This window comes from Nannospalax galili, unplaced genomic scaffold (assembly GCF_000622305.1).
Source record: "Nannospalax galili isolate Female #2095 unplaced genomic scaffold, S.galili_v1.0 scaffold265, whole genome shotgun sequence".
Classification (NCBI taxonomy): domain Eukaryota; kingdom Metazoa; phylum Chordata; class Mammalia; order Rodentia; family Spalacidae; genus Nannospalax; species Nannospalax galili.
Window position 1 is genome coordinate 1,751,961 of NW_008353747.1, and position 23,298 is coordinate 1,775,258.

The 23,298-nt window shown below is 42.8% G+C and overlaps 1 protein-coding gene and 1 pseudogene across 5 annotated transcripts in view; one reads left to right on the top strand and one right to left on the bottom strand.

The window, feature by feature from the left end:
* The window catches only part of Sik3 (SIK family kinase 3), a 260,278-nt gene that overhangs the window by 197,214 nt on the left and 39,766 nt on the right, over positions 1–23,298 (top strand). For all 5 annotated transcript variants that reach the window (XM_008850934.3, XM_008850939.3, XM_017802667.2 and 2 more), the window contains exons 5-6: positions 9,321–9,445; positions 9,955–10,078. In XM_008850934.3, coding sequence (XP_008849156.1) covers positions 9,321–9,445; positions 9,955–10,078 — 249 coding nt within the window. The remainder of the gene's footprint in view (positions 1–9,320; positions 9,446–9,954; positions 10,079–23,298) is intronic.
* On the bottom strand, positions 2,864–3,177 carry LOC103748322 (annotated as a pseudogene).

Sequence of the window (23,298 nt, forward strand, 5' to 3'; positions counted from 1 at the left end):
TTCCTCATGTTGTCTTTGTGAACCATCTTCAGTGAATAGGCATCTGAATGTTATGTTGCTACCTTTTTCCTTTATGAGTTCTGCTTTCTTGTTCTGTAAAAATTCCTGCTACCACGTGTGGTGATGTGTGCTCTTGACCAAGGAGACTGAGGCAGGAGGGTTATAAGTTTAAGGCTAACCTGAGCCACATACAGAGTGAAACCTTGTCTCAAAGTACAAGTGACTGGCACACACCACCAGGAGTCCCCAGGGAAATGTACATCAAACCGCAGTCTGATACTGCTTCACCCCCACTAGGATGGCATAACAATAGAAATAACAGTAACAGGCATTAGAAAAGATGGGGGTGTTGGAATTCTGTACACTGCTGGTGGAAATGTAAAATGAGTAATGACAGTTTGGGCATTTTCTTACAAAGATAGACTTAGCATATGACCCAACAATTCCACTCCTGGGAGTATGTGGGTGTGGATATACATCTCCAAGAGAAATGAAAACATTTTCATAAAAAATGAATATTCTAACATTATTCATGTAGGTGAAAAGTGGGAAGAACCTGAAATCCCATCAGTGGATGACTTATAAAAGTGACTGGACAAATAAAATGTAGTGTGTCTGTGCCGTTGAGTGCTACTCAGCAATAAAAACCAATGAAATACTTTAAAGACATTCCCATAGGGGAAAGAGACCAGTCATGAAAAGAGCAGCTGCACATTTGAACTCACAGTGCTTGTGACAGCATGCACAAGACCTGAACAGGCTCAAGCCAGACAGAATCCCAGCATGGAGGGGGAGGTAGGCCTGAAATCCCACCCTGAGGAGCTTTTGGCAGTGAACAGCTGCTGGGAAAAGGAGACCCTGCGTGGGCCCCCACCCTAAACAGAGGACACCAGTTTGGGTGGGTAGGGAGGTGGGGGTGGATCTGGGAGAAGATGGGTTGCATGATCAAAATACTTTGAAATTCTCAGAGAATTAATTATATATATATATGTATATAAAAAAAAATTTTTTTTTTTTTGGTCTTTTTGAGATGGTCTCCCTGTAGCCCCAGCTGTCCTGGAACTCACAGAGATCTGCCTGCCTATAAAATAAAAATGTTATTTTAAAAGATCATGTGTTACATGATTCCATTCATGTGAAGTGTCCAGAATAGACAAATCACTAGTGACTGGAAGCGATGAGTGAGTACATAGTGCTGGGGCTCTGGAGAGAGAGCAGGGAAGGGGGCGTGGAGATGCTGAGGTGCAGGGTTTCTGTTTGTGATAAAAATACTCTAAAATTGCTTACTGGTTTGGTTACCTAAACTCTGAATATACCAAAACCCACTACCAATGCTATGAAATGTGAAATTCGTTTCTTGTATTAATAAGGCTGGGGTGGGGGCAGTAAAAGCAGCTTGTAAATGGAATGGTGGTAACAGTGTCTCAGGATTCCTTTTATCTGGTCTAATGGAGATTTTCAATGGGAAGGAGGAGGAAGAAAAGAAAGAGAAACCGTGGTCCACAGTGTGAAGTCAGGGTCTTCCAGCCAGCATTTAAAGCTGTGCACCACGCACTCAGGAGGTGGCTCTTAGCTCCTGCAAGCCCTACCAAAGCCCAGGATGCAAAGCAGATCTCTTTGGGATCTGTTGAATTTAGCAAGCTAGTGCTAAGTGCCCTGTCCTTTCTCATGCCACCCCTCCCCCATTCAGAGTGCCCAGTCCACCTTCCCCCTCTGCCAGATTAAGACTACTGAACTAAGACATATCTCTTCTTCAAATATATATCTTTAACTTGTGTGTTTGAGTGTGTGTGGTATATGTGTTTGGTTTATAGTTATGTGCGGGTATGGGTGCACGTGCACATGTAAGTCAGAGGAGACATTGGCGACCCATCCTATCACTCTTCACCTCCAGTTCCCTTGAGACAGGGTCTCTCACTGAACCTGGAGCTAGATTGGCAGCCAGCAAGCCCTGGAGATCCTCCTGCCTCTGCCCACTCCCCAGCAGGTACTTAGTAGTCATACCACCCCTTTTTACATGGGTACTAGGGATTTGAATTCAGGTCCTCATGTTTGTGGAGCAAGTGCTTGTACCTGTTGAGCCATCTCCCCAGATCCTGCCTCCTTTCTGAGTCATTTTCCGGGATCATGTCCTTGTGCTTTTGGTTCATTCATAGGAATTAGCATATTGCTATACCCACTTGAACACTTCTGTACATTCATGTTTAATGAATGAATGAGGGAAATGTGTGCAGATCATAAGAGTAAGACACATTAGTAACTGGCCGTGGTGGTGCATGTAGATTGACCACAGCATTCAGGAAGCAGAGGGAGAGGCAGAGGCAGGTAGATCTCTGTGAGTTCAAGGCCAGTCTTGTCTACATAGTGAGACCCTGTCTCAAAAAAGAAGAGGGGCTGGAGAGATGGCTCAGTGATTAAGAGCACTGGCTGCTCTTGCAGAGGATCCAGGTTTGATTCCCAGCACCCACATAACAGCTAGCAAACATCCATAACTCTGGTTCCAGGGGATCTGACGCCCTCTTCTGACCTCTCTGGGCATTGCACAACACAGGTGTACTTACATACATGAGGCAATACACATAAAATAAAAATAATAAATATTTTTAAAAAGAAGAAAAAAAGAAACAGTAAATAATGAGTGACAGTGTGAACAAGAGCCAAATTCAGGGGTGGAAATAGTGGCTTTCTAGGTTCAAGTTTACAGATCTAACAGAGGTTCTAAAGCCTTTTTTTTAAAAAATAGGAACCAAGTTGCCTTTATTGGACATTAGTTCTCAGTCAGGATATAGAAAGATCCAGCCTTGGTTGGACTCTTCATTGATGGAGCTGGGCAGGTGGTCATGTCCAGGAGTGCACTGCATTCCACACCAGCCCCTCTTCAGTGGTACTTGCATAGTCGCTCCTCTTTGAGTTCCTTGTAAGAAATGCAGTAGCTGAAGAGCACATAGGCCGCCAGGATCGTGTTGACACCGGAGATGCTCCCTTTCCTCACGTTGATGTGCTTGTTGTAGTACCGGTCATAACCTCTTTGAAATTCTCCAACAATGCCTTTGGGGGTGAAATCCCGCATCAGTGTCCAGCTTGGCAGCTCTCCCAGTTTAACTTCCATGAGTTTCTTCTCCTTCAGTGGTACGAGCGACGCCATCTTGGAGTCCTGGTGTCTGCAGAGCGGAGCTGCACGCGCCAGCGCCAGCCTTTTTTGAAAAATCTGCGTCTTTGGTATTTCTGCCCAAGCAACTGAGAATCCTTCCTCGTTTTTGTTTTGCTCTTTGTTTTAATGTTTGTTGAGAGAATTTTCTCTTCTTTGTTGGGTGATCTTTCACTTGCCATTATTAAAAATAGTAAAAGCTGCCTGCCTGCCCCATCCCACCTCCGCTCCCTATTGTGCATCCCAGCCTTCCTCTGGTGTCTATGGCAATGCCCTCAAAGGTTAGCATTAGAGAGAACACAGGGTGACATCCTCCCCTTTCCGTTGTTTCAGCCCCTGAAGTGTTTATTAGAAGGAATTGAACTTTCAAAATGAGTTCCAAAGTTCCCTTATGTTAATAATTTGAGGTTTCTCTTGCATGGATAATTTAAATCTTCACAAACAAAAAGCTGAATGCACACTGAACTGGCCAGAACTTTGGCTTACCATGTGCATAGCAGAGGTGAAGAGTAGTGTGAGGTGAAGAGCTACTGGTAGCAACATAATCCAGTGCCGTCCCAAGGAAACTGCCCATTAATGGGGCTAAAAGTGTCACAGTAAGCTGAGAGGAATCAGTTTTGCCTGAATGGACAAAGGCTTAAAGTGAGGAGTGACAGTGATACTTGGAATGATTGTTGGAGACCTCTGCATAGCTTTCCAATGCCAGAAGATTATTATTATTATTATTATTATTATTATTATTATTATTATTTGTGTGTGTGCGTGCACACACACCCGCATGCATCTGTGTGTACATGATATGTGTGTGGGTATGCATGTCATGACGTATTTATGGAGGTCAGAGAATAACTTTATGGTGATGGTTCCCTCCTAGGTTCTGGGACTTGAACTCTGCTCTCCAGGCTTGTGCTGCAAGTGCTTTCATCTGCTGAGCCATCTCACCCGCCTCCCATACCAGAGGATTTTGTTTAGTAATAGGAAATAGGAGCAGGCCAGGAGTGTTTGGTTGTTGTTGACTCTCCTTGAAGTCTTGCATTTAGTCCTTGGATCTAGCTGCTGAAGCCAACTGTTTAGTGGTAATATGCTGTGGAAGAAGATGGGGACCTTTTTGGTTGTCTAACCTAATGCATATCTTTCATATTCATCATAGAAAAGCCTAATAATGATGGCACATAGCTCAGTGCCAGAGCACTTCCCTAACAAAGCCCTGAGTTTGATCCCCAGCACTGCAAGGGGAAAACAAAACAAAACAAAACATAAACTACCTAAGGCAGTCTGTGTCTGCAGTCACTGCTGAGCTTGCTCTCTGTTTTCTTTGTGAAGATTTCTGGTTTGGTAGCTTTATGATAAGCTCATGCTGTTAGGTTTGTGCCATTCTCTCCCTGTCAGAGGAAAAGGTACATAGAATATTCCTAATTCAGCATGAGCAATCTCTTATGTTAAGCTGCTTGTTAAGAAAATGTGTAGATAATTGCTTTATATCTGTTGCTTAGCTGGTTAAATTCTTGTTCAGATCACCCCTCCCCAACCCCAGTTCTGCCTTCTAGGCTTTACTACCTGAGGACAGCACCCTTATTTCTCCTGTGTACTCTGGAGAAGGGACAAAGGCCAGTGTAGAAAGGGCCAGGTGGAGGTCTTTGAAGACCAGTGTCTTTAAAAAAAAAATCAAGTCATCCCTCTACATCATTACTAGAAATATCTACTTTCTTGAATCTCATTTGTACATGCCAGCAACACTCTATTGCTGAGCTACAGCCCCAGCTCTTTTCACTTTTTGTTTTGAGGCAAGGTCTCACTAAGTTGCCCAGGCTGGCTTCAAATTTAGAATCCACCGTCTTGAGCCTCCCAAGTAGCTGCATTACAGGCCTGGCTTTGCTGGGATTTTTAGCAACTCATCCCTGCTCACTTTGTAATAGTGTTCGGTGTGTGCAGGCTGTAAGGTATAAATAAAGCTGGTTTCAAAAACTGGAGACTAAACAGGTATGATGGTAGATACCTCTAACTAATCCTAGCACTTAGGAGGCCATGGTAAGAAGATCATGAATTGGAGGCCAGCCTGGGCTACAAAGTAAGTTCTATGCTAGCCTGGGCCACATAGTGAGACTCTTTCTTTAAAAATTTTTTTTTAAAACCTTGTAAATTCGTTGGTAGGGCCTTAAATGCTATTTCATTCATAAGCGACATTTCTTCAGTACTCACTGTGCTTAAAGACTGTGTTAGGTATTGGGAGAGAGTCAGGAAGGATAAATAGCTCTTAAGATACTAGAGAGTAAGAGAGATGTATTTCCAAGAGGGAACTAAAATGAAAGGCAAACACAATGCCACAGGGGAGCCTGGAGATCGGGGTCTAAGGAGACTTCATAGGAGAGACATTTATTTCTGGTCATGAAGGTTAATATTAGGTTTCTTCAGCTGTAATGATTTGAATTGGGTCCTGAGCTCCAAGCCCCTTGTGATCAGTACATTAACTTCAGCATCTTGGGAGGGATGATGTGGTAGTTTGAATGAGAATGTCCCCCATAGGCTTCCGAGTATTTGTACATTTTGTCCCTGGTTGGTACTGCAGTTTTGGGGAGTTCTTAGAAGGTGTGGCCATGCTGGAGGAAGCACATCATTTGGGGCAGGCTTAGAGGGTTCTTAAACCTTGCAGGATCTTGAGTTGCTCTCTGCTTCCTATGTCTGTTGAAGATGTGAGAGCTTAGCTTCTGCTCCTACTCCAGCTACCTCTGCCTCCATGCCTCCCTGCCATGATGGACTCTTGCCTCTTTGGAACCATAAACTGAATAAATTCTTCCCTTGGTCTTGGTGTTTCTGTCAGAGCAACAGAAAAGTAAGACAGATGGCTAGCAGGTAGAGGCTCTGGTTGATAACCAGGCCACTGCACATTAGTGTAAGAAGGTACCTGCAGCCACGGGTCCAGGAAAGGGCTGGCCCAGTGATATTATTGCAGTTTAATTTTGTGAACTTTTCTCAAGTTCTACTATGTGTTAAAAATGCTATGCTGGGGCTGGAGAAATGGTTTAGCAGTTAAAAACACTGGCTGCTCTCGCAAAGGACCTCCATTCAGTTCCCAGCACCCACATGGCAGCTAACAACCATCTGTAACTCCATTTCCAGAAGATCTGATACCCTTTTCTGGCCTCTGGGGGTTTGCACACATGGGTACATTTACATACAGGCAGACAAAACACTCATATGTATAAATTGAAAATAAATTTAAAAAATTCTACACAGAGACAAGGACAAACAATACTCTCCCCTCCATTCGCTGACAAGTGGAGAATTCAAGCACATAATACAACTAAGTCTAGTCTTGGGCAGGGTGATGATTGCAATGCAGAGGGATAAACAGAAGGCTGTGCAAGCCCAGAGGAAGCCATTGACAGGGTATTTTGTGCTGGAAATCAGTTAAAGCATCATACAGGAAGTAATAGTTGACTGGGCCTTGAAAATGAGTGATACTGTAAAGGTGGAAAAGACAGGAAAAGGCCTGGGACAGAAAGGAAATAGCATAAAGAGAGGCGCGTAAACACAGGATGTGAACAGTCTGGTGCACTGGCCAGGGTGGGAGAGGGAAGGCAGGCCTGGCCTGTGAAGGATCTTAAATGGCAATGCTGAGTTTAATACTGTTCTGTAAGCAGAGGGAGGACACCATATTTTTTTATATTTTGAGCAAGGAAGTAATAAGATATGATTTTTTGTTACAGTTACTGGGCTCTGAATGGATGACTTAAAGGGAACTCAGGTGACATAGGTAGTATGTGTACTGAGCCCTGACCAGAGTTGAAAAAGATATGAATGTACAGGATGGCAGGAATGGGAGCTGGCAAGATGGCTCAGTGGTTATGAGCACTTGCTGCTCAATCATGAGGACCTGAGTTTGAATCCCAGCACACTTGTTGGGCAGTTCACAAAATGCTTATAACTCCAGCTCCAAGGATCCTACACCCTCTTCTGGGGCTGCTCTGGGTACCTGCACAGACATGTATACATATTCTCACAGAATCTCAGACAGGAAATGGATGGACTTCATACAAGGTAGAGATTATGTAAGTGGTATGACCAACTGGAAAGGGGGAAGATGAGAGAGGAATTAAAGATACTGCCAGTGTTCCCAGTAACAGAGTGGGACCTCCATTAATGGGCCCAGTGGGACTATCACTGTGAGAACAGATTTGGCTTTGGAAAGTGGTCGCAGGTACTGGAAGTTCCTAACAGGAACTTAATGGGGAATCTTCCCAAACAAACGATGGCACCTGAAGTTAGTCCCAAGGAAAACAGCCAGAGAGGCATCCAGCATCAGCAGACCCTCATGAAAACATCTCTGGACAGTAGAAAGAAGGAGAGCAGAGAGCCGAAGGAGACCCGCTGCCAACAGGGTGAAGGTGTGGGAGAGGAGAGAGGCTGGGGAGGTAGGCCCCTAGCCTTTCAAGTGTTGGCGGTTCAGGGAATGTGATATGCCTGGAGCAAGAGGGAGTCATAGGATCAAGTCCCTAAATCAAATATGTCTATGCCAGGGACTGTGTCCTGTCTTTCTTGCTCAGTACCTTAGTAATTCTTTCCAAAGATTCGCTCTTCCTGCCTTTTTGTTAGAATAGTAAGAGGAGGAGAAAAGAATTGGGGGGGGTCAAAACAGTTGAAAAAATGTAAATACGGCTGGGCGTGGTAGTACATGCCTTTATTCCCAGCACTCCAGAGGCAGAGGCAGGCGGATCTCTGAGTTCAAGGCCAGCCTGGTCTACATGGTGAGTTCCAGGACAGCTGGGGCTACAGGGAGACCCTGTCTCAAAAATACCAAAAAAAAAAAAAAGTAAATATGTTCTAAGTGGTCATAAATGTGTTTGTCATGAGAAGTAAAAAGTAATATGAGAACTCGGACTCCTATTGGGGAAGCTCCCATGTACTCCCTGCTTTAATATGGTCTTAATGTTACTGGAGTGCTAAGCCACAGGCCAGCTCTGGTGGGTTCCACCAAATCAGGTATGGCCAACTGCCCCAAAAGAAAATGGAAAGGTAATGATGAAAACCAGGAAAGGAACTTGAATCAGTTTGACCATATCAAGAAGACAAAGAGAACCAGTGTCCTTAGCCCTGTCTTTAGGGGTACTGCTATGAACTCCAGGTTATATGGGAGTGGGGGCTGTCATAGGAAGCAAGCCTGGTTAGTCAGCCTTGCTCAAACTGTGGTCTGCTTCACCATTACCTCAGGACTGGCCTTGTCAGGATAAGAAAGTCACTGTTGTCTTGAGGGGTAGATTTGCCTCTAGTCACAAAATGTTTATCTAGCAGACCTGTTCTTATGAAGAGAATGATTCCAGGCCTAAGAGACAGATGCCAAATGGAGGCAGATGCGGAACTTTTGCCCACTTTTAGATACTCACTGGATGCCCACAGGCCTAAGTGCTGTCAGTGCTTTTAGTTAGGTGTGGTGGCTTGTACCTGTAATCCCAGTTAAAGAGTCAGAGGCAGGATGAATGGCATGAGTTCAAGGCCAACCTGGTCTACATAGAGAGTTCCAGGCCAGTCAGGACTTTATGATGAGACTGTCTTCAAAAAATGTCAGAGTTTTGCTAAAGGTCTGAGGCTGGGGTGTTGTATCTTAGAGAAAGTGCTCAGCATGGATAAGGTCCTGGTTTCCAGATCCAGCACAGTTTTGTTTTTAATTTAAAAATTTTTTAATTTAATTTCACGTGTATGCATGTATTGCCTGCATGTAGGTAAGTGCACCCATGTTGTGCAATGCCAGCAGAGGACAGAAGAGGCTGTCGGATCCCCTGGGACTGGAGTTACAGACAGTTAGCTGCCATGTGGGTACTGGGATGCGAACCCGGATCTTCTGCAAGAACAACCAGTGTTCTTAACCTCTGAGCCATCTCTCCAGCCCTATTTTTATTTTTTTAAGTTTCCCAACATCAGTCTCTCCTCCTCGCCTCTCCTTTCCTCTTTTGCTTCCTTTCTCTCCCCTTTCTTCCCAGCAGTCACAAGTATTAGGCAAGCACTCTCTACTGACCTCCATTCCCAATTTCATTAAGTTCAAGTGGCTGACTGTATACTTTATAAATGTTCTCTTTGTGCATTTGCTATTCCACCTTGGTTACTTGGGCCCTTTGCTCTGCTGACCAGAGACTAGATGAATTGTAATGACATAAGTGGTATCCATTTGTCTTTCTAGATTTTGGCTTCAGCAACCTCTTCACTCCTGGGCAGCTGCTGAAGACCTGGTGTGGCAGCCCGCCCTACGCCGCGCCGGAGCTCTTTGAAGGGAAGGAGTATGATGGACCCAAAGTGGACATCTGGGTAAGTACTGCCTCCTCCTACCCCGCTGCCCACTCCCTGGATGGCCAGCTGTCCTGCTAGAGGACATGTCCTGCCAGAGGACATGGTGCTACATGTGAATGGAGAACATGGTCGTTTGTTCTTACAGCTCCCAGGACTTGTGCAGCCCTCCAGCACTCGTCTCATGGGCTGAGCCTCAGGTTTCAAGCTAATCCCTTTGCCTCTGCAGAAGAACACCCTAAGGCCCAAGCGAATGAACGCCTGTGCCAAAAATAGAGCTTCTTCTCTGTATTGTCATGTGCCTTTACCAGAGGATGAGTACTGAGAAAAGTTGGGACCCTCTCCCCAAATTCATGTCTGGAAGCAAGGAAGATGTTAACTGCCCTGAAGATGATTGGCCTTGACTGTGCCCCATATGCTATAGAAAAAGAAGAAAAAGTCAGTTCCGTCATCTCCACACATACACTGTAATGGCCTCTTTTGTTTCCTCTAATACCATTAACTATCCATACTCTCTATTTGGGATGCAGAGTCTTGGAGTTGTCCTCTATGTGCTTGTGTGCGGGGCCCTGCCGTTTGATGGAAGCACACTGCAGAATCTGCGGGCCCGAGTGCTGAGCGGAAAGTTCCGCATCCCATTTTTTATGTCCACAGGTAAGGGAGTTGCCATCACACAGCTGTGACTGGGTTCAAACATGCTAAGTTATTCTAGAAATTCACTGATAATGGGTAAATGGCCATGAAACTGTCTTTCTAAGCTCTGGTTTGCAGTTCTTGCCCCTCCAGGACACAAGGCCGTAGAGGAGCAGAGTAAACCACCAGCTTTGGTGTCAGGTACCCTTACCTGTGTTTGAGACAGGCCTCTGCCCAGTACTAAGTTTTCTGAGCTTCAGTTTTTTCAGTCTGTGAGTTTTTTGAGGCCTATTCCTATTAAATTAATTGATGTGTTTAGTCACTGATCCCATCGTGTAGTAGCAATACAGTAAACATTTGTATTTCCCCCTTTTCCTCCCCTCCCCACTTTTCACTATAATACAGGAATTTCATTTGCTGGGGCCCCGATGCCCAGTATAAAGCAGGCTTTGCATTTTAGTCTTGATACTGTGTCATTTCCTAGTTATGGCCTACCTTCAGATCCAGATTTATTTATTATTTATTTATTTTCAGGTTCAGATTTTCAAACTTTTTTTTTTAACAAGTGGGCAGGGGACTACAGAGATGGCTCAGTGGTTAAGAACACTTACTACTCTTGCAGAAGACCTGGGTTTGATTGCCAGCTCCCACATGGTGGCTCACAAATGTCTGTAATTCCATTTCCAGAGGATCTAATGCCCTCTTCTGGCCCACATCTTATCCTTTTGCTTACTGGTGAATGTCTTGGTTGCTTCCCATTTTAGAGAGGTTTTTTTTTTTTTGGTCTTTTTGAGACAGGGTCTCCCTGTAGCCCCAGCTGTCCTGGAACTCACTATGTAGACCAGACTGGCCTTGAACTCACAGGGATCTGCCTGACTCTGCCTCCCGAGTGCTGGGATTAAAGGCGTTCACCACCACGCCCGGTTAGAGAGTTTTGTTTGTTTGTTTGTTTGTTTGTTTTGAGACAGAGTCTTCCTGTAGCTCCAGCTGTCCTGGAATCACTGTGTAGACCGGGCTGACCTTGAACTCACAGACATATGCCTGCCTCTGCCTCAGGAGTGCTGGGATTAAAAGTGTGCATCATCATGCCTGGCCCCATTTTTGACAGTTTTGAAGAAGGTTGCTATAACATCCTTATGCAGATTTTTATATGGATACAGATTTTCATTTCACTTGAGCAAATACCACGGAACATGATCAGGAGATTGTATGGTAAGAACATAACTAGATTTGTAATAGACTGCCAGACTGTCTTCTGTCATGGCTGTGTTGTTTGTTGTGATTGACAGTTCTTCCTGCTCCACTTCCTCACCAGCCTTTGGTGGCAGTAATTTGTTGGCCTTTGCCCACTCGCATAGACCTGTGTGATGCCTTGTTTTAGTTGGCAGTGTGTGATCAGGAGCATTTTTGCATTTGCTTATTTACCATCTGTATATCTTCGTTGAGCTGTCTCATCGGCTCATTCTTTTTTACCCCAGCAAAGTCTCAGTATGTTGTCCAGGCTGGCTTTAAACTCCTGGGCTTAAGCAATGCCTTAGTCTCTCAGGTAGCTGGGATTGCCCACTTTTTGGGGGGGTTTTCTTCCTGTTGTTCAATCTTTTTTCTCGCTGCCTCTGAGACACCCTGCCCCCTGTCCTCCTGTGTATTCTGTCTCATTCTTCTCTGCCGTATTTCTCCTTCACTGCTCATTCTTTACATCTGTTCTTACTAACATCATCTTTCTGAACTATCTTATTTTCTGCCAAGGCTTTACTGATCATGAACAGCTCCCAATTAACTGTCTGGGTCAGACTTCTGAGGAATATCCAACCATTTGCTATTCAGTATCTTTTGTTGGTTGGTTGATTGATTGGTCTTTTTGATACAGGGTCTCCCTGTAGACCCAACTGGTGTGTAACTCACTGTGTAGACCAGGCTGGCCTTGATCTCATAGAGATCCACCTAGATCTCCACACTGCAAAAAAAAAAAAAAAAAAAAAGGCCACCATGCCCCACCCTTTTTTTTCAGTGTGGAGAGCTGAACCCAGGACTTTTCTATATTCTGTATTCCTTGTCCTAGTGAATGCTATCCCCATCCAGGGCTGGGCGGTTACAAGCCTTGATTGTTCCTTTTTATCATCACCAGAGCCAGTCGGTTATCAGAGCCTCAGTTCTCAGATCCCGTGTCCACTTGCATAGACCGTGCTGACATCTTTGTTCTCACTTAGATTGCAGAGGTCAAATATATGGGTTCTTAGTTCTAATCATGTCTGTTGTCCACACTGCTGCATGAGTAATCCTTCAGACACACATAACAACACACACGTGCATACACACACACACACACACACACACACACACACCCCTACCTGATCATCCTTTCTAGCTTAAAATGACTAGTGTTTGTAAAACAATGGCACTAGAGCTACCTTTCTGAGCTGTCTCCTGCCTATGTGTTTAACCCCAATTCCCATCTACAGCCTGCCACCTAACTTAATTCTAATTCCTTGAATGTTATATTTTCTGGAATAGTTCCCTCTGTCATAAATAGTTCTTTCTTCCCTGATCCCATTCTACTCACTCTTGTGGTATAGAATCTAATTAAGAAGTCAGATGAGACAGAAACAATTCAGAAGAGGGGAGATGGTTCAGTCAGTAAAGTGCTCACCTCACAAGTCCAGAGACCTGAGTTTAGTCATTAGAATCCACATACAAATATTGGACATGGTGGCCCATGCTTGTAGTCCCTGTAGTTGGGAGGTGAAGGCAGGAGGATCCTTGGGGCACTTTGGCCAGCCAGGCTTGCCTACTTGTGAGCTCTAGGCAAACTAGAAATGCTGTTCAAAGAAGATGAATAGTATTTCTGAGGATAATACTCAAAGATTGTCCTCTGGTCTCCATATGTAGGTATATACATGCATGTTCACATGATATAAACATATTAAAAAATGAGACTCCAGATAATTTCTATTTGTAGTTCATTTTTCTGAACTTTATCTTATGACACTTACTAAACTCCGTTGTAATGAGTTCTTTCATTGTATGTCTTCCATCCAGACTGAGCTGAAGGAAGTACAGAAAAACATCTTTCCCAAATTGTTTGTAGTCTATCATAGTGTCTGGCAAAAGCAGGACTTTGTGAATACTGAATCTGTCAGAATCAACCTCTCCCATGCTCCAGTGGCTGTGGTGCAGTTCACAAAATCAGAAATTTGCACAATTGTGACCCCCCTCCCCCCACTTTGATCCCATTTTCTCTTGCTCTGACCTTAGGCCTCAGCTCTAGTCACAGAGGATCCTTGCTGTTTCTCAGACTTTCCTGGCATGTGTCCTCCTTCTGAGGGCCGTTTCTTCACTCCCTCACTGCTGTCTCATCATTCTGCTTGTCATCACAGTCCTGGGCTGTTGTTTTCCCATCCCCCATCTCATCATTACTTGACAAATAAGCGGTTAGGGTCTATTCACTGCTGTATTCCCAGGACTTAGGCTACTGCTTGGGCTCTGTTAGACCCCTCCTAAATATTTATTAGTGCACAGGTTTGTTAAAATGTTGACTACAAAAGCCTTTCCAGAGGGAATCTCATTCTCAAATATATCAGTAATAATATCAAGAAACTAACTACATAGTACATGCCTTCAATCCCAGCACTTGGAGGTGGGGGCAGGAGGCTCGGGAATTCAAACTTATCTTTATCTGCATAATGAGTTTTAGACTAGCCTAGACCAAACTACCACAAAGAAAAAAAGAAATTACATTTCTTGAAGATTTTAGAGTTTACAAAATATTTTCTTATATTTTATCTGCTTTAAACTATGAAACTATACTGTGGAATTGGTAATAGCACATACTATTTTATCATTGTGCTGATAAAGTTTAGAGAAATTAGTTGTTGTGCTTGAAGTTATAGTTTGTTCTGCTATACCACACTGTTGCCAAAAGGGCAAGGTCAGTAAACCACTTCCTCTGTTTTCCCAGCGTCCACAATATTTCCTGTGAGCACCTCGAATCTCCTCCACCCCCAGCCTCTCACACCAGAAGATTCTTGCTCAATCAAGCCTTACCAGAGCTGGTTTTAGAGACTAGCTCCTGATAAGCAGCTGACTGTGCTGAAACACTGTCTGTTAGTAAGTTAACGTAAAAGATTAAAGAATGAGAAAGACAATATGATCATTTTAAATGTTGTCACTCTGTAATCCCAGACAAGCAGTTCCCTGTGTGGGAATGAAAGTCTAAAGCTTAAGTCCAGAACATGAGAAATGAGCCCATGTAGGAAGAGTTGACAATTGCCTTCTTCCAGTACTCTCTTGCCCTCAGGAATATGTGTGCTTGGCATTGCCTAATATCATGGACCTGAATCCTAAGCCCCATCTGAGGATGATACTGTCAAAATGATGAGGAGCAGGAGAGAGTGAAGTCATAAGTTATTCCTTTTTGTCTGAGTGGCGACATCCTTCGAGTATTGTAGGGTTCAAGATCAGGTGAAGGAAGCTGAGACCCTGGGTCCTCTTTCTGTTACAGCGCTTGTTTCTGGGCACAGGTGTGACTCACTAGACCTCAACATGGCTTCTTCTATGGAGGCCAGAGCTGTCAGATCTGCTGTCACTGTTCCATAGAGGACAGTGTGATAGAAGGAAGTCCTCAGGTTTCTTCTCAGGCAGTTGTAGAGTCAAGCCAAGTTTATTCATTTCTGCTAACAGCTCTAGAAACTGCAGCAGAGCTGGTATGATTTTTAAATTAGCATATGGGCCACAGGGAGACAAGTCCTCTCAACTAGCTTCTTTTGGCCAGGTTGAACTCCAGAGTATCTCTAGCTGTGTGGGAGGCCAGGCTATACAAACAGATCCAGTTAGTTCAAGAATCCCAAGCCTCTTTTTTGTCATTAGCTGTCGGGTGAAGTTGTCCTCGAACTTAGTGGTTATTTCTGCACCCCATCTTGTTTGACAAGCTTTCTTCCATGGGTGTCCTGGGATATATTAGGAGCATGTGCTTTCACATTGGATTTCTCCAGGCTGATGTGGTTTTATACTGCCTACTCTGTAATTATGTACATGTCTTCTCCCCCAGCCCCAAGTGGCATCTCTTGGGTAGCAGTACTGCATTTTACACAGTGGCATCTTTTGTAAAATCTAGCAGAACCTGGCAGGATGCTCATTTTCAGTGAATGTTTCTGAATGAAATATGGACTCATTACATAACTATGGAAGCTACATTAAATTCTTGTGTTATTAAAGTGACAGATAACCCACTGATGTTCTGACTTAATCAGCAGACCAGGTCAAGTGAGTTCTAGTTTTTAAAAGCTATTTTGAGGTAGATATGGTGTCTTATGCCTGTAATCCCAGCACTTAAGGAGGCTGAGGCAGGAGGAACACAGTGAGTTCCAGGCCAACATGGGCTACATAGCCAGTTGGAGGCCAGACTGGGCTACATAGGGAGGCCATCTCAAAAAAGAAAAAAGCCAGGTGTGGTGGTGCACACCTTTAATCCCAGCACTTGAGAGGTGGAGGCAGATAGATCTCTGTGTGATCAAGGCCAGCCTGGTCTATATAGTAAGTTCTAGGCCAGCTGGGGCTACAGGGAGATCCTCTCTCAAAAAAAAAGTATTTTAATCAACTATAGAGTTGGCTTTTTGTGTCTTAAGTGAAACAAGTTTGGTGTGGACTAGTGTGTTTGAATTAAACTTCTCGGAGTATCTCAGAGCTTATCAGTCAGGTAAAACCTGAGCCTAAATTATGTGAGGATTACAGAATGAAACTCACTGTTTCTTAGCTCAGAAGTTGAGGCCTATTTTGGCCAGTGTCAAGAGACACTTCTCACTCCCTGACCCACTGATGGAAGCTGACAGCTAAAGTGTTTTGATTGCCCTATTCATTTGCTAACAATATATAAATTATACATTATAAATTTTAGAGGGTGGGGTTTTGAGTCAAGGTCTCCCTGGTAGCCCCAGCTGGGCTGGAATTCTTTATGTAGGCTGGGCTGGCCTCCATCTCACATGCCGGGCCTGCTAACAATGTATTTTTTTAAGCCATGGATATCTACTTCTTAAAGGCTCATTTACCTTATTGTTATACCACCTGCTAGCAGACATTGTCAGATCGTTTATTTAACTGAAGGAAAATTAATTTACAATGAAAAAAACCTACAGTGATGGTAAGTGCATAGAGATCTCTTGTGGGCAATATTTTTGAGTTCTTATTGATTAGACTTCATTGTGACTTAATTAGTTGTAATATTGCATAAGCATTTTATCACTGGGAATGTAAGACTCAGGCTTACATAATGCTTCTGATGGAGAATATGCCCTACAGCTACTGCCAAAAAGCTTCCACTTAGAGGCAAATAACTCTGCCCTGATCAGCTTATTCATCACGAACCACACAGCATCTCACTTGAGTAAAAGCACTTTGTATAGACAGAATGGGGCAGGGGATGGAAGTAGCTCACCCACAGGCTCCATATATGGAAGGGTCAGAGTCTTTGGAGGTCCACTCCACCTCTAGGGAAATAAAACTGTAGTGCTTTTGTGTCAGTGAAGCAGGGAGCACAACTGATGCCAGGAAAGAGCTGGGCATGATGGTGTACACCTGTACTCCCAGCACTTGGAAGGTGAGACAGGAGGATCAAGAGTCATCCTCAGCTGTATTGCAGGTTCAAGGCCAAATGGATATATGAGACCCTGTCCGAAAGAAGTGAGACCTACATTAAAGTAAAGCAGGCCTCCTCTGAATATCTCATGAGTTGACCTAACTTTCTAGAGAATTGGGGGCAAAGTATTGACAATGCTCTGGTTAAACCATTAAATGGTTTAGCCATTTAATGCTCAGCAGGCTATAGTGTATGAGATATGCTAAATGATAGTTATTTGATTAGAGAATTTAAGGCATAGCAAAATTAAAGAGCATCCCCAAATCTGTCCACTAAGTGAGAGCTGAGATTTGAACTCTGTAGTCTAGCTTCAGAGACTGCCTAAACATCTTCATTTATATTTCAGTTCTTAATGAGTACATACCTGACAAGTTATTCCAAGTATCAGCAGAATCCTGGAGTAGATCATTGTCCATCTACATCTGTGTAATTTGTCAAAGAAAGAGTTAAGGACAGTGAGATGGCTCAGCAGGTAAAGGCACTTGCTGCCAGGCTTGATGACTTGAGTTCCCTAGATGCACATGGCAGAAGGAGACAACCAACTTCTGCAAGTTGTCCTCTGACTTCCACATACACACTGTGGCATGTGCATGTACACACAATAAATAAGTTTAATAAAAAAATGCTTTTAAAGAATAGTTAATTAGCCAGATGTGGTGGTGCATGGATTAAAATCCCAGCACTTGGGAGGTGGAGGCAGACAGATCTCTGTGAGTTCAAGGCCAGCCTGGTCTACATAGTAAGTTCCAGCTGGGACTACAGGGAGCTCTTGTCTCAAAAAAACAGAAAAAAAAAAGTTATTTAGTAGCAAGTGCTGGGTATTAGATCCTGGAGTAATACTGAGATAGATTTGTTTTACCATAATGATTGATGATGCCAGGATTCAAAAAAGTGACAGGTCTTTTCACACATGAGCTGTGAGATGGACAGCCTCTGTCAAGCAGTAGAGCTTGGGTGTTTCCAAGGTTGGAGCTAGAGATAAGTGAGGCATATCTGGCCTTGCAGCAAGACCTCCCGATTTCTCAATCTTTTTTTTTCATTTCATCTTCACATTTAGTTATAGGTTATATATTATATATTATATATATTGTACATATAAGATATGGTACTTATAGGTACTTTACATATATCCTTAATTTTATAGCTGAGTAACTAAGGTACAGAAAGTATATAAGTAACTTGCACAAGATCACATAGCTAGTAATGTCACATCTACCTGTGTTGTTTGGCTACAGAGTTCAATCCCTGTAAGAACTACAGGAGGCTATATTATAGCTGAGCAAGACATGCTCAGTGGAAGGCATGGGCTTAAACACGAATAAGGCACATTCCTTGGCCTTAAGGAGTCTGAGGTGGGAAACTGAAGCATAAGAACATTATGGTATGTGCCATGGATCCTAAAGGTGTTTTTTAGTTCTTTAGCTCAATATCCAAATCCCACATGATCCAGTGCTTGCCACCTGTTCAGCACTGCTGACTTGAGACCCTTGCTTACCCCTCACTCGTGCACAAAGATCTGTGTGTGTCATACCAGTCCTCACTTAATTTAGTAATGCCAGGTGTTTTTCAAGACTAAGACCCAAAAATCACTTAAGGAAGCATTTTCTGACCCTGTTCCAGAAGAATTAGGTAATACCACTGTGCTCCTTAGGTATCAATTTCTGAATCTTCAGTCTGTCAGCAGCACAACCACTTGAAAAAAAAAAAACCAAAAAAACTGATGGAGTATAAAGTGACAAGCTCAGTGATAGAGGGCTTACCTAGCATATGCCAGGCCCGGGGTTCACACCCACCCCCACAAGAAATGAAGAAATGGAGGGCAGAAAGGAAAGTAGGAGAAATTCAAGAAATGGGTATTTCCAATAAATTGACAGGTATAGCTCAGATGCCTTCTTCGCCATCTCCTCAGGTTGATAGAACACCTAAACAGAAAGAAACCTCTCCAGCTCTGTTTGCTAGATTGTTCAAGCTGTCTTTCTCTGTGGCTTCTGTGTTCAGTCAGTTTAGTGATAAGGAATTTTATTTCTGTTGTAGAATATTTTGATTACACTTAGAGAAATCAGTGGTGTTGAGATTTGTGTTTAATTCAAGAACATCTCATGTAGCCTAAATGTAGCTTCTCACTGTGTACAGTTGGAGATTAATAAATGCTTATTAAATTGAAAAAAATGAGGAACGTCCTTAGCTTGAAAAAAAAAGCTGAGCCTGGTGGCATACATCTTTAATTCTAGCCTTCAGAGGCAGAGACAGAGGCAGGCAGGTCTTTGTAAGATGGAAGCCAGTCTAGTCTACATAGCAAGTTCTAGGCCAGCTGTGGCTACCTGGAGACCCTGTCTCAAAAAGAAAAGGGGGAAGAAAAGAAGGAAAGCAAAGGTTCTACACATTTCCTGTTGTCTTGCTGTTTGTAGAAATTTTATTCACATGTTCCAGTTGATTGGGACTCCCATTTCCTTTCTTGAAAGAACTGAAAGCAAGCAGTCTCAAAATGACATTTTAAAGTACCACTATGTGAAGAGCTAATCTCAGTGCTGATTTTTAAAAATATTTTATTTATTATTTTTATTTTATGTGTGTGAGTGTATTGCCTGCATGTGTGTAAGTGCACCCATGTGCAATGCCTGAGGAGGAGGAACTGGAGCTACAGATGGTTGTTAACTATCATGTGGGTGCTGGGAATTGAACCCAGGTCCTCTGCAAGAACAGTCAGTGGTCTTGACTGCTGAGCCATCTCTCTAGCCCCTCAGTGCTGATTTTTTTGAATCAAATTTTAGTAAGTCAGTGGTGCTTTACAAGTTCTACCATAGTAATTCTAAGACTATAGCTATTGCTTTAAATAAGCAGTTCTTTATCTTGGATTTAGAAATGTATGTGCATTTCAATTTTAGCAATAGTGTATCAGAATTTAAATTATAAACTTAGTATAGTGGCAAATGCAATTCTAGTATTTGTGGGAGGTAGAGGCGGGAGGATCATGAATTCAAGGCCAACCCGTGCTGTACAGTAAGATCCTGTATCAAAAAACCCAGTAATAGGGCTGGAGTGATCACTTAGCTGTTAAGAGAGTGTACTGCTCTTACAGAGGACCAGAGTTTGGTTCCAGCATCCATATCAGATAGCTTACAACTAACTACCTATAACACGTTACACATACAAACTTAAAATATTTTTAAAGTAGTAGAAAAATGAATGCAACATATTTTAAGTTAAAAACCAATAACGATGATAATAATTTATAAAGTGAAAGTATTCAACTTCTTTTAAAATTTTAATTAACTTACTATTACTGTGTGTGTGAGATGTGTGCATGTGCACGCAGATGCCCATATGCCACAGCATAAGTATGGAGGCCAGAGAACAACCTTCACCTTGGGCAGATCATCAGGTTTGTGTGGCAGGCACTTGTGTCCACTGAGCCGCTTTGCCAGCCCTCAACTTCTTACAATACTTTTTTTAAAATTTTATGTGTTTATTTTTTCATAACACAACTTCTACCAATATAATAAAACTTAATTGCAACAATAAAGCTCCCGTGTTGGATATGGCTGTATTTCATATTTATGTAACCTGAACAGTCTCTACGTTGGCACATTGAGTCACTGTTTTATGTATGTAAAAGTGTTGTTTGAAGACTATTTTTCTACTTTGTTTAGATTTTTTGGGGAGGTGTATTTTTTTGAGACAGGATCTTCCTGTAGCCCCAGTTGGCCTAGAACTTGCTATGTAGACCAGGCTAACTCACAGAAATCTGTCTGCCTCTGCCTCCCAAGTGCTGGGATTAAAGGTGTGCACCACCAAGCCAGCTTGTTTAAATATTGAATAGTGGCTGTTTCAAATAGGTTTCCCTGAAACTGGCAATTGGCAGTGACTGGGCTTCCTTGGGCAGAGTAGTAAAAGCGTTTCTAGGGCTCAATATACAAACAAAATTGACATTTCTAATGCTGGCCCACTTCTTACCAAAAGAAGACATCTTGGTTTAAAAAATATTTTTTAAATTGATTTTACTTTTACGTTATTTCTAAAGAGATTATGACAGACTTTGCTTTCTGTCCATAGAGAAAACTACAAGACCAGATGTGGTGGTACACATCTGTAACCTTACCACTTGGGAAGCTGAGGCAGGAAAATTGTAAGTCCAATGCCAGCCTGGGCTACATGGTGAGAAACTGTTTCAGAGAGAGGGGAGAGAAGAGGGGGAGGGAAAGGGGGGAGAGAGAATAAATATTTTATATGTGGTTTGCTTTTTGGAAAAGACAGCATTACTGAGGCACTCTGAGTCACAAACATTTGTAAGTCCGGAACATATAAAGAAAATAGTGTAGACTCTTACCAAAGGCATGTGGCTCCGTGCTGAGGCTGTCCTTCAGAGCTCTAATCAGCCATGCTGTGTCTGTCCGGGCTCCCTGTTCTGATACCTGAGTTAGACACAGTGAACAGGTGATGGAAGCTAGTAGCTGTCAGGCTAGTATCTTACTAGAATGCCTAAGTCATAATGCTGTTTAACTATTTAAAACTAGAAGTTCTTGTTCGTTTTCCATGGAAACAGCTGTTTTAGAGATTTAATTGCCAATTAATTTTTACTTGTTGGATTTTGAGATTTAGGAAAATATAGCCCCCAGATATTTGAATTGCTCTAAAGGTAAAGGTAATTGCTCTGAAAAGTAAACATGCTAAGAAATGTTCTGAAATTATTGAAAATATAGAACTTTTGGGCTCAGTGATGCAGAATCACCTTTGAGTATACCTAGTATTGACCGGAAAGAGCTTGTGAGAAACTAGTCCAGACACCTTCTTCCAATCCTGCAGGAAGCATGCATCTTCTGGGGAATTGTGTCTTTTGCGTTCTCACAGTGCCTTCTGTGCAGTTGTCACCTCTTTCCACCAGCTCAAAGTGGCTTTCTGTGCCTGTAGGAATCTAACTCAGTTTCTTTGGACCATGGCCTAGCGCTATCCTCCAGCTAGCTCATAGCTCTCTGACCGAGATTTTACCTGGTCCATTTGGAACTTACTTGAGCGACTGTCATGTTGAAGCCTTTGGAGATTCCTTTCATCTAACAGAGAAGGGAGTTCATTTGTTTTGTTTTAAAAAGATAGTCTGCTTACTACCCTAACATCATTATTTTATTTTGGGTGGTAATTAGGGTAAGAATTCTCTGGACTGATAGGGAATGCACACTATTGCATGGTTGCACACTATTGCAACCCCAGCAATTTCAGTACTTTGGAGACTGGGGTAGGAGAATCCTGAGTTCAGAGTTAGCCTGGGCTCAAAAACACAAAACAGGACACTGACCAGACTTTGTATGCTGGCTGTCCCTTTTATTATCTGCTCAAGTCTTAATTTCTCTGATCTTCTATTTCTTATAAAATGGAGGTAATAGTAATAGGGGTTGGGGTGCAAATAATATTTCTTGAATGAATTGTTCTATTGACCTTTTATTCCCCCTCTTCTCTGTCCTGACTCTCAGATAGTGAAACACCTAAATCTTTAGTAAAATAGTAGTTTGCTGGCTGTTCCAGCTTGAAGCATGGGGTACAACTGTTCTGTTGTGAATTCTTAAGCATTTGTTTTCTTTTTATGTTGGATTTGTTTTTTGAGATAAGGTCTCATTCTGTAGACTAAGCTATCCTGGAACTATAGAACTTGCCACATAGCCCAGGCTGGCTTCAAACTTGTGGCAATTAGCCTCCAAGTGTTGGGATTGTCAGGCATAAGGCACTACGCCCTGCTTAAGTTTTTGTTTTTGTTTTGAGACAGGATTCATTATGTAGCCCAGGTTGGCCTTCTGTTTCCACTCCCAAATCGTGGGATCATAGGTGTGTGCCACCATACCCAGCTTAAGACATTAAAGTTGTTAGGGAGGAGTGTCACAGTTGCTGGTTCAGTATTTCATATACTTGCCATTTTGGGAACCTGTTCCACATCAGGTACTTTGGTAGATATTGGCAGTACATGGTTCTGTAAGGCACAGCTGCCATTCTTAAAGGGTTCTGGTCTTACTCAGTCCTAGGTCTAGGAGCCTTTGCAATGATATCCTAAATGCTGTCTCCTTTTACACATTTCTAGTGAAAATGAGATTACTACATCATAGAAAAATGGTTCTTTATCACTGTAAATGGTTTTTAGAGTTGGGAGTGGATCATCCAGGAGTTCATCCTGTCCACATGTTTCAAGTGAAGTCTTACCCAGAACAGTGATTTGTAAGATGAATGAAATTAGTTGTGATTCAGGTGTGGCCTTGCCTGCTGGACTGCGCCTACCCACATTCCTAAGGGCCTCCTCAGACCCAGGACTTTCATCTAGTAAACCATACCAGTACTGATCCTTGGAAACAGCATTTCTCCATTGAATTATGACTTCCTAATCACTCCAAATTCAGACATTTGGACAGAGAGTGTACAGCTTCGCCTTGTCTATGGAATATCCTCAGGTACTTGAAAAACAGCCCAGCCTTCCCTTCCCTTCTCCACAGCAAATTGGCCTTATAATTCTTAAGTTATTTCATTTATTCTTCTAGCATGGAAGTTGGAGGTGTATCTTTAATAAATTTAAAGTTAGTTTTTACACATATACACATACCCTTACATTTTATGCCCCCCCCCCCCACCCAAATAC